Genomic DNA, 13467 nt, shown 5'->3' with positions numbered 1-13467 from the left:
GACATCAGCCTTGGCTGCAAGCGCCCTTCCCTCTGCACCATCTTGGCTTCTCCTATTTTTACACTCTCAGTGAGTTTGTGTACCCTTTCCCTAAGCTTCTCCATAACTGTGTGGTAAGTGGGGGGTGGGCACTGTACTGGCTCTGTGGGCAAGGGCAAGATCTGCACACCCTCCCACCCCCCTCACCCCCCCACCCCCACTGCATAGTCCTGTTCCCATCTGTGGTAGCTGGGCGTGGGCACTGTACTGGCTCTGTGGGCAAGGGCAGGATCTGCACACCCTCCCACCCCCCATGCCCCCCACTGCATAGTCCTGTTCCCATCTGTGGTAGCTGGGCGTGGGCACTGTACTGGCTCTGTGGGCAAGGGCAGGATCTGCACACCCTCCCACCCCCCATCCCCCCCACTGCATAGTCCTGTTCCCATCTGTGGTAGCTGGGCGTGGGCACTGTACTGGCTCTGTGGGCAAGGGCAGGATCTGCACACCCTCCCACCCCTCATCCCCCCCACTGCACAGTCCTGTTCTATCTAATACCAGCTTCATTGCTTTATTGCTATTACTCGTGTGTTTGTGGAGCAGGTGGACTCAGGCTTTGGGTTGAAGATAACAGACCTCAAAATCCTTCCTGATAGTGAATACACATGTGGCTGGAAAGAGTGTCTTGTGGGGGGTGGGTGGGAGGAGACAGAGGGGGAGCTATCAATCAAAGGATAGAGTGAGGTGAGTCTATTTCCTTCTTGACAGGTGCCTGTCAACCCCTTGCCCACTTCCACCCCTTTCCTCTTCTTCCAGTGTGTCTGGCCAAATGTAATTTTTCCTATGGTCCTCAGATAACCATTTTAATTAAAACTTACAAAAAACAAAAACAACAAACAAACAAAAACCCCAGAACGCCCAATGGCATGTGGTCTTTCCTTTGCTTGGAAAACCAGCTAGACAGATACAAACAAACCTTTCCCATCAGTGACGGAATGTGGCTCTCATGGTAAGGGTGGGCTCCCGGTTACCTCAGGTGCTGTGACGGTAAGGGTGGGCTCCCGGTTACCTTAGGTGCCGTGACGAAGTGGTCCCACCTCTGCCCCATGGACTTTTCCTTGTTGATCTTTCTTATTGCGCTCTTGCTGCCACCTGGGTCCCTGCGTGAGAAACGGCTTAATGGGTTTCCCGTTTGTAGAGTCTTGGTTTATTACAAGGTCCCTCCTTACCTTTTCCCTAAAGAAACGCCGATTCAGGCTGATTGGGAGCTGATCTATGGTATGATTTTCTCTTTACTACTTTTGAAGAGGGCAGTTCTCCATAGATGAGTCTTTTGTGGGGAAAAAACCGGAGGCTAAGAGAGACCACCATTTGGGCGGGCATCCATCCATCCATCTACTGTGCTTGTCTACCTATCTTTCCTTCCATCCATCCATCCATCCATCCATCCATCCATCCATCCATTCATCCATCTATCTACTGTGTTTGTCCACCTACTTTTCCATCTATCCATCCGTCCATCTTCCCAACCACACACCCATCCATCCTTCCTCTCAACCACACACACACACACACACACACACACACACACACACACACCTATATTCCCACTCATTCATAAATTTCATTATATATGTATCCATTTCTTTTTTAACCTCCTTTCCTCTGTGGGCTGATTCGGGTGTGTGAGACCTGTGACGTAAGTGGCTGGCTCTCAGCCTGTACAGAGCAGGGACTTGAGGTGATGAAGTGATAAGAGCAGCTTTACTAGTTTCAGGAATGGGGGAGGCACTCACAGTGTCCAGGCTTGTCAGCGTCTGCCCACATGATGGCTGTGGGTCAAAGTGTTCGGATACAGGGCACAGGCATGGTCAGATGGATTGAACTTAGGGCTGGTTCTCACAATTTGGGGCTCTGAGAGGCAGATCCACAGGCTGTCACCAATAACGAGAGGGGCCCTTCTGCCCCTGAGACAGGACCCCTTGTCTGACTAGAAGTTCACAATCATAACAAACAGGACAGGCTCCAGGGCTACGGTGGGGGTGGGGGTGAGGGTGAGGGTGAGGGTGGGGGTGGGATGCACCTCCAAGCCTTTTGTAAGACTTTGTTTGATTACACAATAAAAAGCTCTGAATAATTAACATAGAAGCTCATTTGAGCCTGTTCTGCTTGCTTTTCCCTCGAGTAATCAAATTAGGGAATATTTAAAATCCAACTGGAGGAGGAGGCAGCTCTCCAGCCTTACACCGTATTTAAACAGGGGTCCTTCTGAAGCCTGGCTGCAGGCTAACCAACAGGTAGCCTTGGTGTTCCTCCGTGTGTCTTTCATGACCACAGGGTTTTCAGTTTTCTTCTTTGCTTGGGCAGCTCCTGCTGAGCTGGCAGCGCCTTCTTGAAGTTCAAAAGCAACCCTGTTTCCCTTTCAAAATTAAATCTGGGCCCAGCCAAGCTTTCGAAATCTTAAATATTCACGTCCAATTGGGAAGATAGAAGCCTTCCGCTAATGCTGACTTCCAAGGAGACCTGACTGTCTACTGCGACTTCAAGCGGCAGGCTAAATGAGCTAAAGACGCAGTCAGGTCCCTGCAGACCTTCGGCCGCCCTCGGCGCCGCCGCCTCCTCCTCCGCAAAGCCGTTGATAAAGGGGAGGCCAGGTTACACAGGATCCGTCTCTCTGATGTTTAGTTCTCGGTAGCAGATAAGCCCAAAAGGAAGATCAGTAAGCGGGGAAGAAAGATCAAACACAGCCGGAGCAGAGAAGTCCACTGCAGAGGCTAAGAGCCAGTTGGCGAACCTTTCCCGTTACCGCTTGCTCACCCAGTGGAGGCCCGCTTCCCTGCCCTCTGAAGTTGGGTGTCTCTCTGTGATTTGCTTTGTTAAATACAAACAAACAAACAGCATGAGCATGGGGTGACAGTTGCTCCTTGGAGTTCCTTGCCAGCTAGATTCTGCTGTGCTGACCGCAGGACCTCCATCGGTCTGGCGCCCGGTGTGGCTGTAATGAGTAAAGCTCCTGTGTTGGATATGAAGGCTGAGCCAACAGGCAGCTTCAGTGGTGGGGAGAAGGGAACCATGGTTCATCAATTAGCACATCTGTTTGCTTTGCTGTCTGGTGACCTCAGGTGACTTTCCTTGCATATCGGAACCTGCTGCTAGGCTGGAGTCTGCCTGGTCCACTGCCTTCGATGTGGGTGACTTTGTGTAGGGTTGCTTAGCTTCTCCCAGCCTCGGGGTCTCCACCGGTTAAGATGGGGCTAAGGACATTAGCTGGGCCAAGACGTTGCTGTGGATGTGAAAAAGAAATGGAGTCTAAAATGGGTGAATCTGGTTCCGCTATTACCAAGAATAGCCTGCTTTCATCGATGGGGATCTTGGCGAGGCTTTCAGGAGGAGCTGACAATGGTGGGCGACAAGGCGGGGCAGGCAGCTCTCCCAGGGAGAAAGCTATGATTTTTTTCAGACCATAATTTTCTCCCTGCTCACTCTTTGTGGGAGCGCCTGCTTCCCAGAAATCAAGGGAAGAGAGCATTGGGCACAGGCTCGTCTCTTTAAACTGTATCCTCCAAGCACATTTTGTTCTTGGAGGTCACTTGACTGTCGGGGCAATCAGAGCAATTTTCTCAAACAGTTTGCTCTTGATTTTTCCCAGGTCTAATTCTGGGCAAAGTGCCTTCTTCTCAAGATGAGAATCTCGTGGGCCAGCTTAGGATGTACACGGGGCAGAGTGGTGCAGAGTGCTGCTGATCGCCTACTGGGGAGGGTGCAGTGGTCCAAGCTTTTGCAATCTTCCAGGCCGGGTAGCCCTGCCTGCTTTGTCAGAAGTCAGGGGACCAGATGGTGTGCTGTGTTGCTCTACCCCTGTGGGCTTGAGTACCAGAGCTAAGAGTGATGCCGTTAGTGGCTGAGAAGAAGAGAGCGGTGTGTGTGTGTGTGTGTGTGTGTGTGTGTGTGTGTGTGTGTGTAAATCATACATCTCACCCAGAATGCCCATTCTAGCCGAGTCTTCACTGATGGTCAAACTGAAAAGCAAGCCATTAATGCCATCATTTTCAGACCACCCGTCAGTTTTCTTCATGATTGCCCTTGTTCCTATTGCAGATTTTTAAAAATTAGATTTTATGTGTAATTTTTGCCTGCCTGTCTGTGCACTAGGTCAGGACAGGACGTTGTATCCCCTGGAACTGGAGTTACAGATGGTTTTGACCCACCACGTGGGTGCTAGGAACCAAACCCTGGTCTTCTGCAAGAGCAACATGTGTGCTTGTCTCTGGGCCGGCTCCCGAGCCTTGCAGATTACCTTGGCCTTTGCGTGCTTACTATTTATTGCATCCTCCGGCCCCTTCCCTGGGGTGGAAGCTCCCTTGGGCAATGGTGTGGCCTGCTTCCTTTGCTGCGACATTCCCAGTGGTTGGGAGTGGTCCCACTCGACAAGAGAGAACCCCGTCTAAATATAAATTAGAAAATTGCTTATTATACGTGTTGTTCAGAATTCTGCTGCATTTTTTCACTAAGCAGTGTAGCTGAGTCTGTTTTGTTATTGATAACCGTCAAGGCAGGGGTTCAGACGTGCAAGTGTGCTCCTTCTGTTAAGTCAAATAGCACACACTTAGTTGCAAAATTGAACATGCAGAACGGCTTCTAAAACTATTTTATATTTTATATATTTAAGGTTGAGTTGGGCCCCATAGGATCATGTCCTGGAAGCCTGTGGCCAGCTGGTGGTGTTGGTTACGGGTTCTGAACCTTTAGGAGGAGGCCATACTGGGAGCAGGAGGTTACTAGCCTTGAGTGTCTGGACTCGTACATAATAAAGGTTTCCTGGGAGCCTGCTAGGATGCAGATTCTCAGCGCTGCCCAGAGCGACCACAGCAGCAGATCCACTCCACAGGGATCTTCAGTTACTTCGTTGGACATCATAGCTTGAGAAGCCCTGTATCCATGGCAATGCTCCACCCAGTGTAAAGCAAGTGGCATATACATGGCCACTGGCTTATGAAAGCCAGCCTTCCACACATCTGGTTTTCTGACATGGCCAGTGCTGGAGGTCTGGGACAGCCTGAGAGAACCAGACTTACATAACCAGACCCCTCTCAGGGGCCATGTTCCTCCTGCACGGTACATCAGTGATGACTGTCTCCTCCCTCTGCTCCATGAGGCTTTGCTGTCACTGGTGAGGGCTGGTGTAGCCTTTCTCCCCAGCCTGAGTTGAGCTGTCTGTCCAGTCACCACGGAGCTCATCCGTTGGTAGTAGAACTCTCCTCTTGCGTTTTCTTTACCAGCTCAAGGTCTCTGAGATGCTGGTGAGATTTTTTTTTTCTCTTCAATGTCTGTCACAGAACAGTCACTGTGTTTCTAGATGCCTTTATCGCTGTGGCTAAATGACCAAACACTGAGTTGGGAGGAAATGGTTTATTCAGCTTATATTTTCACATCAGTGTTCATCATCGAAGGAAATCAGGAACTCAAACCTGGAGGCAGGAGCTAACGGAGGGGTACTGCTTGCTGGCTTGCTCCCCGTGGCTTGCTCAGCCTGCTTTCTTATAGAACTCAGGACCACCAGCCCAGGGATGGTCCCACCCACAATGGGCTGGGCCCTCCCCCATCAATCACTAATTAAGAAAAGGCCTTACAGCTGGGTGGGGCCAGGGAGCTGTGTGACTAGGGGGAGCCAGCCTGGAGTCAAGTCAAGGCAGTGGGGGTCAAGGTGTGTCCAAACCCAGAAAATCTCACCCTGAAACCTGAAGGAGCAGGACTCCTCCCTACATGACTGGGCTTGGATGTCTCAGAGGAGCATGGGACCTTTGATCCCCTACCTCTGCCACCCTTGAGGTAGTTACATTGTCGTCTGGCCACTAGGTTATGTGTCAAGTACCCGGGATTCTTCCACATGCAAATAAGGCATCCGGCACCTTAGCCCTAGCCTTTGCTCCCTCCAAATAAATGAGTTGCTCAGGGAAGCCTGCCTCCTGAGGAGTCTGTTTCTAATCATGTTCCAACAGCCACGGCTTTTCCTGCTTTGCTCTCTCTCTCAGACCATTGGCCAAATCACAATGTTGGAGTGGGCAGCCAACGACACAGCTGGACATCATGGAGGCATTTTCTCAGCCAAGGTTCCCTTCTTTCTGATAACTTTAGTTTATGCATGAAGTTGACATAAGACTGGCCAGCACACTAGACGTGAGCTTTCCAGGTCTTAAGAATAACTCCTTTGGGCCAGCAACCGTTTGATAGGTAATGAAACAAAATCTCAGAGACCTCAAGTGACTTGCCTATGGTCACACAGCAAGTGGTAAGGCGTGGACTCATCCAGGCTGATGCCCAAACTCTTTGTTTCATCCTTCAGTATTGGAGATGGAAACTGGGGCTTTTGTACTTGGGTTTTGCACGAGAACAAAGGCTCTGGCAAAGATATGCACCTCAAGGGCTCCTTCTGATCCGTTTTGAGACGTAGTCACGCTAATTTGCCCAGATCATCCTTGAACTTGAAATCCTCCTGCTTCAACCACTCCAGTTAGCTATGGTCATGAGTCCGGGATACCAGGTCAAAATGATGCACAGACTCTTGGTCCCAGTCACTTAAACCCACCTGGGTTTTAGGAACACATGTTCAAGGTTTGGGAATGTCATGTGATGCCATTGAGGTGAGACCTCGCAGAGACAGATGAATCCAGGAGAAGGTGTCCTGCTTTCTGGATATTTTCAGGCACTTTCCATATGGTGGAGAGCTGGGGCCAGTTTGTGTTGGTTCTTGCTGGCTATTAAAAGCTGATGCACATGGCTTCTGTATTAGTCAGGGTTCTCTAGAACAACAAAACTTATAAACTAACTAGCTCTCTCTGTATCTCTCTCTCTCTCTCTCTCTCTCTCTCTCTCTCTCTCTCTCTCTCTGGATGACTTACAGGCTGTGGTCTAGCTAATTCAACCATGGCTGCCTATGAACGGAAAGTCCAAGAATCTAGTAGCTGTTCAGTCCATGGGGCTGATGTCTCAGCTGGCCTTCAGTATGCTCCAGAACCCTGAATAAGCAGGCTCTAATGCCAGTAAGGGAACAAACTTGCCAGCAAGAGTGGGGGCAAGCAGACAAAGAGCAAAAGCTTCCTTTCACATCCCTATATAGGCTTCCAGCAGAAGGCATGGCCCATAGAGGCCGGTTTTCCCAGGTCAAAAGACCTGGATTAAACGTGTGTCTTCCTACTTCATAGATCTGGATTAAAAGAAGATCTCTCTACTTCAAATTAAGAAGAGATCCCTCATAGGTGTGTCCCTCCATTTTGGGGTTTTTAGTTAATTCCAGATGTAGTCGAGCTGACAGCTAAAAATAGCCATCATAGCTTCTCAATGACAAGTTCATCAATGCCACTTCCTCTTCATGAGCTTGAGATCGGCCATGTGGGGTTTTCACATATTTACACCATGGGAATCGGCGCAGTTACAAATCACAGCTCTGTCTAGGCTCTGGGAACAGGTAACGTTGCTAGCCTGTCTCCAATCCCACGCTTAAAAAGCCCACATGGAGAGGAGGTTCTATCAAAGTAAACAGAGCCTGGCAAATGCCCCCCCGACTCCTTGTGGGGGTCTCTCTGAAGGACATGTCCTCCTCTCAGGCCAGGCCTGCTCACAGTTCTGTGTCTGCAGGGAGCCAGGCATGCTTAGGTCCTTGCAGGTTCGGGTGGGGGTTCTGCCCTGATGTGTCCTTGTAAAATACTGGCTCCTCTGAGTGTGACCTTACATCTTTTTTATTGATGTTAACGGCCTGTGCCCCTGTTCTGAGAGCGTGTCTGAGAGCCACGGAAGGTGCTGTAGGTAGAGATCTTTATTTATATCATCCCAAACCCAAGTCCTGCATGATCGGCTTCCTTCCATGTGGAAGAAAGGCTGGCCATGCGTCAAAAGTGAGTTGTCAGGGCAGGTGACTCGCTGAGGGGTGATGTGCTATCAGGCATCTTTGGGCTTGGGGGCTTGTGTCCTTAGAAAGCACACGCAATCAACTGTGGGGAAGGAAAAAAAAACCCGACATGTTGCCTTGATGCAGCCGCAAGAAATCTTTGCAATCGGGCATGAGAGAGATGCAGCGGGGCACTCTATGAAGCACCAAGGGTTTGAGAACGGCATCAGCATCCGTCCACAGAGACTTGATGTATATGCTTCTTCATCCGCTCCGTACAATTCCCTGCTGGGTATTCTTTTCCATGTTAAAAGACCATGGAAGCTTTGTGTGCAGTGCTGTGGAAAGATGGCCGCAAGTCTCTGCTGCTGCTGTGTTTGTGTATATTCACAAGACGTGGGACAGTCCACCTTACATCCTCATGAAAGGATTTACACTCAAGGTAAGGGTTTCCAAGGTAGTATAAAAGTTTTCACACCTTATATAGTCACTTGTGAGGTTTGGGGAAAGTTTTTGAAAGAGAAAACTGCATTAACTTATAACTTGCGCAGTTTTGTTCTAAAGAAAAATAGATGATGCCTGTACAATACCTTTTAATGAAATAATTGCAAGTGCACACGTGTGCGTGTATGTGTGCATACGTGGGTGTGTGTGGAGTGCACTCATCTCCGTGGGTGTATGCAGAGGCCAGAGGATAGCAGTAGATGTCTTCCTCCATTGCTGTACAAGCATGCAGCACCAAGCCTGGATTTTTATTCAAGTGTTGGGGATCTGAGCTTAGGTCCTTGCTGGTACAGAAAGCACTTTACACACAGGGCCATCTCCCCAGCCCTAAGACAGTGTTGTGAGATCGATCACAACTTTTATATAAACTCTGAGAACCTACGCAGACATTTTGAAATAGTTGGGATGACATGGTGGGTATGGGAGGAGGCTGTGGGATGGGGGGCATGTCTCCTAGCCCCTAAATTCACTGTAGGCAGAAAAGTCCATTAGCATTATTACGTTTGTGGGTAGGTGATTGGCTTATGTTTATGATGAGTTTATATGGGCTCCTGTGTTGGCGAATATTGACCATTGACTTGATGGGACTGGGAGATGCCTAAGAGATCAATACTGTATACCTATTAGTTATATCTGTGGGAGTGTTTATAGAGCTTGGTGGCTCTGGCTTAGTGGATGCTTTTATTATTTGATGGATTCAATTTGTTGAGTGTTTTGCCTACACGTTTGTATATGCACTGTGTGTGCATTTCTAGAGGATGCCACAAGAGGGCATCAGATCCCTTAGACCTGGGGCATAGACTGTTGTGGGCTGCCATGCTATAAACCCTCTGGAAGAGCAGCCAGTGCTCTTAACCAATGAGCCCTCTCTATAGCCCCGGACTCAAAATTTGACTATAGAGAGATGGTGGAACTTTGGAAGGTGAGGCCTGGCTGGAGGATATAGGTGTGTGTGTGTGGGTTTGTCCTTAGGGTCATATGTCCTGCCTTGTGGCCATTTCCTGCTATATCTCAGCTGTGGTTGGCTGCTCCGCTAGGCCCTCCCTGAGAGGATGAACTTTAACCTCCAATACTGAATGAGACAAATCTCTCTTTCCCCATTGTTTCTGTCATGTATTTCCTCACAGTCCTGGGACAAAGATAAATTAGGGGGATGGGGACAGGACTTGAGAGACAGGTCAATGTCCTCAGGAGGAGGGAATTAAGACTTGCATGGGGAAGGTTGCATTCATCTGGGAAGCAGAGCTGTGAAGGGGGCCCCGTGTCAGTGCACAGGGTGTGAAGGTGCATGTACTAACAAGGGAGATGGGGAGCTGTTCTGTTTAACTCAGCCTGAGTCTTTATGGTACAAATCCAGTTCCTCAAGTTGAGGTTCTTTACTCTTTTGTTGCTGTTGTTTCACTCTGGTAGATGACCAGGTCCCGCAAAGATGATGCCTGTACAAGCTGAAAACTCTCTATAACTCCCGAAACAGTGACCTCAAAGCTCTTGCATGAGTACTTTCTCTGGTAGTGACACATCTTAGGCAACATTCTCTGGAGTTTCCATCTGGGTGTACCCAGCTTCTCCAGAGCCTGGAACGATCACCTTAGGTCTAAGTGGAGAAATAACCTTCAATACATAGTTAAAAATCCAACAGAGCAAAATCAAACCAGCCAGCCGATCAATGACCCAAACAACTAACCAATCTACCAACCAACCAATAAACCAACCCAACTAATCCAGCAATGAACCAATGAACCAACCCAACCAACCAACTTACCCACCAACCAACCAATGAATCAATCAAAGCAACCAACTAACTTATCCACCAACTGACCAATGAGCTAACCAACCAACTCACCCGCCCACCAACCAAAAACCAACCAAACCAACCAATTTACCCACCCATCAACCTCTGAACCAACCCAACCAGCCAACTCACCCACCAACCAACCAATGAACCAACCCAACCAGCCAACTCACCCACCAACCAACCAATGAACTAACCCAAGTAAGCAAACAAAACTCCCTTGGTCAAAAGGAGAAAAACAAGAGCAAAGAGAAAAGGAAAAGCAAAGGGGTGGGGGAAGGTGGCAGAGGTAAATGAACAACCAGAAACAATGCTGAGGAGACGCGGGGAGATTATGAGGAGGCCTAGAGAGAAATCTGGTTGTGGGTCCATAGCATGTTGGTTTAGCTTACCCATTTCTGTGGTGTAAATGTTCTCACTGTGCCCCATGTTAAGCTACCAGTGTGCTGTGACATGGCACCAAGCAGAGGTGCTTGTAATGAAATGTGTACAGTGGGGTTCTGGGGAGAGTGCAGGAGCTGGCTCCTGCTCACCTGGGTGTGTATCCATAGAGCACCCCAACTCCTAAAGCAAACCACCCATCGGACACAGCAAAGGCAGGGTGGGAAGGATAAGGTTCCCGCCCCTCATCCCCGGCAGGTCCTAGGTTGCAGTTGGGTGCAGGGCTGCTGGACTTACTTGGGGTTCCAACAGGCAATCAGGGGCTTCATGGTATGGTGGGTGTAGTCGATTGTCAGCGCCTCTAGAAGCCAGTGGAGAGCACACAGCTGGCGGTAGAGGGGTTCCCTGTGGAGAGATGGGAGGGAGCACAGGGACCTCGGATTAGAACAACAGTCACAGAGACTGCAGCTGCTCTGGCTTCAGTGGGCTCGCTGGCACATGGGTAAGCGTCTTGCACAGGTTGTGTGTGATACGTTCACGAGTCCCGCTGTGCAAATGGGGACACTCAGGGTTAGGGGGCTTAGGGGGACCTCACAGTCATGGCATGGAGCTGGCAGGTGACAGTGCCAAGGCAGAAGCATGAGCATGCTATCCCAGTTCCTCTGTGTGTGTGTGTGTGTGTGTGTGTGTGTGTGTGTGTGCGCGCGCGCGCGTGTGTGTGTAGTGGGCAGAGTCTCTCCTAGCTGGAGGTCACGGCTCAGACAAACAAAATGAGAATTGAAGGCAATTAATATTCCACTGATGTCTGATAACTTAATCTGATAAGAAACGCAGTAAATAGCCTGAGGGCACAAGCAAGCCTGGAAACAGGAAACAGTATTAACTGGATTGAAATGTAGCTGGCTATTGAAGAAAAACTTACGGAGCACGTTATTTGAAAATGAAACAAAACACACTGTTTAGCAATATGTCTGACTGACACTTTTGATTGTCTGGAGGCCTTGTGCTATCTACAGTGGACCAGACATTGGCTAGTGTACTTTCTCCATATTACTTAATATTTCCAACAACCTGTGGGTCTTGAGTTATTATCTACATTTTACATAAGGGGAAACTGAGGCCCAGAGAGGCAGAACCAGTGTGGCTCAGTATCATGCAACTCAGTTGTGAGTGGAGACGGTGTCTGGACAGTTGCTTTAATGCTCACAACGACGTGATAAGAGTTCTGCATCTGGTGAGAGAGTGGAGACTCTGAGAGGTGCTGTGAGCTACCTGCACTCACACAACCAGTGTTGGTGAGGGTGTGAGCTGGGCCAGAGACTGTGCCTTGGGGAGCTCAGTTCTGACTAGGTACTGATGGAGCCAGTGTGTGGTGGCCATTTCGCTAGTGAGGCCAGGAAAGGGTTAAGCCGCTGCCTGTGGTTTTCTTGGAAACAAGATGCAGTCCTGGAATCTGTCCACCACCCTCTTCAAGACTTCTCATCCCTCACTAATGGAAAGAGGGTTCCATTACCGAGCGTCATGATGGCTCTTTCCTGAAGCTGCATCGGGTCCAGACCACAGCTCCCCAGCTCCCCGAGGCCCAGCTCCCCCAGGAGCAGGAAGGGATAGTTTCTCAGTTTCCAGGAAGCCCTCTTCTCATGCCCTGTGTAGAGCTGTCCCACTTCTCCCCACCCTCGTGTGTGTGTGTGTGTGTGTGTGTGTGTGTGTGTGTGTGTTCTATACACACTCATCTGGATAAAGGATTTTTTTTTTTCTACAAGCAATTTGCTAAGTACAATGTCTTGGGTCCTACTGCAGGGGACAGCAAAGGCTGGTAGCGCTGCATCCAGCATTTAGACAATGAACTCAGTGTGTCGCATGTCTATTACTGAGCCATAAGCACCTTGATCCGCCCTCACTGGAGCATTAAAAAGTTGTAAAAGGCTGAGGCAGGGTCCCCTGCAGGCCTTGGCTATGGGAAAGTGTGGGGTGGGGGTAAGCCAAGTGGGGGGTACTGGTGAAGAGGGAGTCTGCTTGGCCACAGGGTGGTGCTGGAGAGTGGAGCCTGTGAACACGATTCATTCATTCCCTCCATCCGCCATTCTGTATTTTTTCCCTTCCCTCCCTGCCTCCCACCTCTTATCTTTCCTTTTACTTCTTCCTTCTGCCCTCCCTCCCCCCTTCCTCCTTCCCTTTCTTTTTCATTCCCCTCCCCTTCTCCTTCCACCTAGGATCTCTCACATACCTCCTCTTTTATTTTTCTCCACGTCCATTCTAGTGATTTCTGAAGGTGCCACAGACAGGTCAGAGTGAACCCCTCTGCACCCTTGCTTAACATCTCCAAACTCCCCACCCATCGTGGGCTTAATTGTGGACCCCCAAATTCTTATGCTAAAACCGTAACCCCAATACCTCCAAGTATGAATGTACTTGGAGACAAAGAAGGCCTTTGAAGAGGCAGGTCATTTGCAACGAAGCCATTTGGAAGGCTCTAGCCCAGTCTTATCGATGTTCTTCGTGGAAAGAGGGAATATGAACACAAAGACTCTCTATACCTACAGCACAGAGAAGGGCGCTCTGAAGAAACGGAGGGGGCGGGGGAGGCTGGGCTGTGCGCAGTCAAGGAGGGACCGACTCTGACAGCAGTCCCCAGCACTGTGAGACACTACCTGCCATTTCTTTACAGTCGTTAGGAAGTATCCCTTGGTCCCTCCAGGTCTAGGTTAGGCTCTGTCCAAGGGCATCCCTACAAAATGTCCCCATGTGTCTCTCTATACCACAAGTCCCTGCTTTATCAGAGCTACTTGATCCCAAGGACCTGCAAGCCACACAGTCTTGGCCAGCAGGCTGCAAGTACACAAGTGGGCTCGGCGCCCTTTTGATTGTGGATGGAAGATGGTGGGAGCTGGTTGCTTCGGATCTGACATTCTCCCTGATGCATCGCTTT

General features: G+C 49.6%; 1 protein-coding gene across 1 annotated transcript in view; it reads right to left on the bottom strand.

Annotated features, from left to right (window-relative positions):
* Positions 1-13467, bottom strand: part of Ccdc60 (coiled-coil domain containing 60) — a 53990-nt gene that overhangs the window by 28585 nt on the left and 11938 nt on the right. Inside the window, exons 4-5 of the mRNA XM_051162156.1 lie at positions 10836-10943; positions 1046-1136 (exon numbers count right to left, since the gene is read on the bottom strand). Of these exons, the coding sequence (XP_051018113.1) occupies positions 1046-1136; positions 10836-10943 (199 nt within the window). The remainder of the gene's footprint in view (positions 1-1045; positions 1137-10835; positions 10944-13467) is intronic.

This window comes from Acomys russatus, chromosome 19, assembly GCF_903995435.1.
Source record: "Acomys russatus chromosome 19, mAcoRus1.1, whole genome shotgun sequence".
NCBI classification, from domain to species: Eukaryota; Metazoa; Chordata; class Mammalia; order Rodentia; family Muridae; genus Acomys; species Acomys russatus.
The sequence above is the reverse complement of the archived record's forward strand: the minus strand, read 5'-3'. Positions and strand labels throughout refer to the sequence as shown.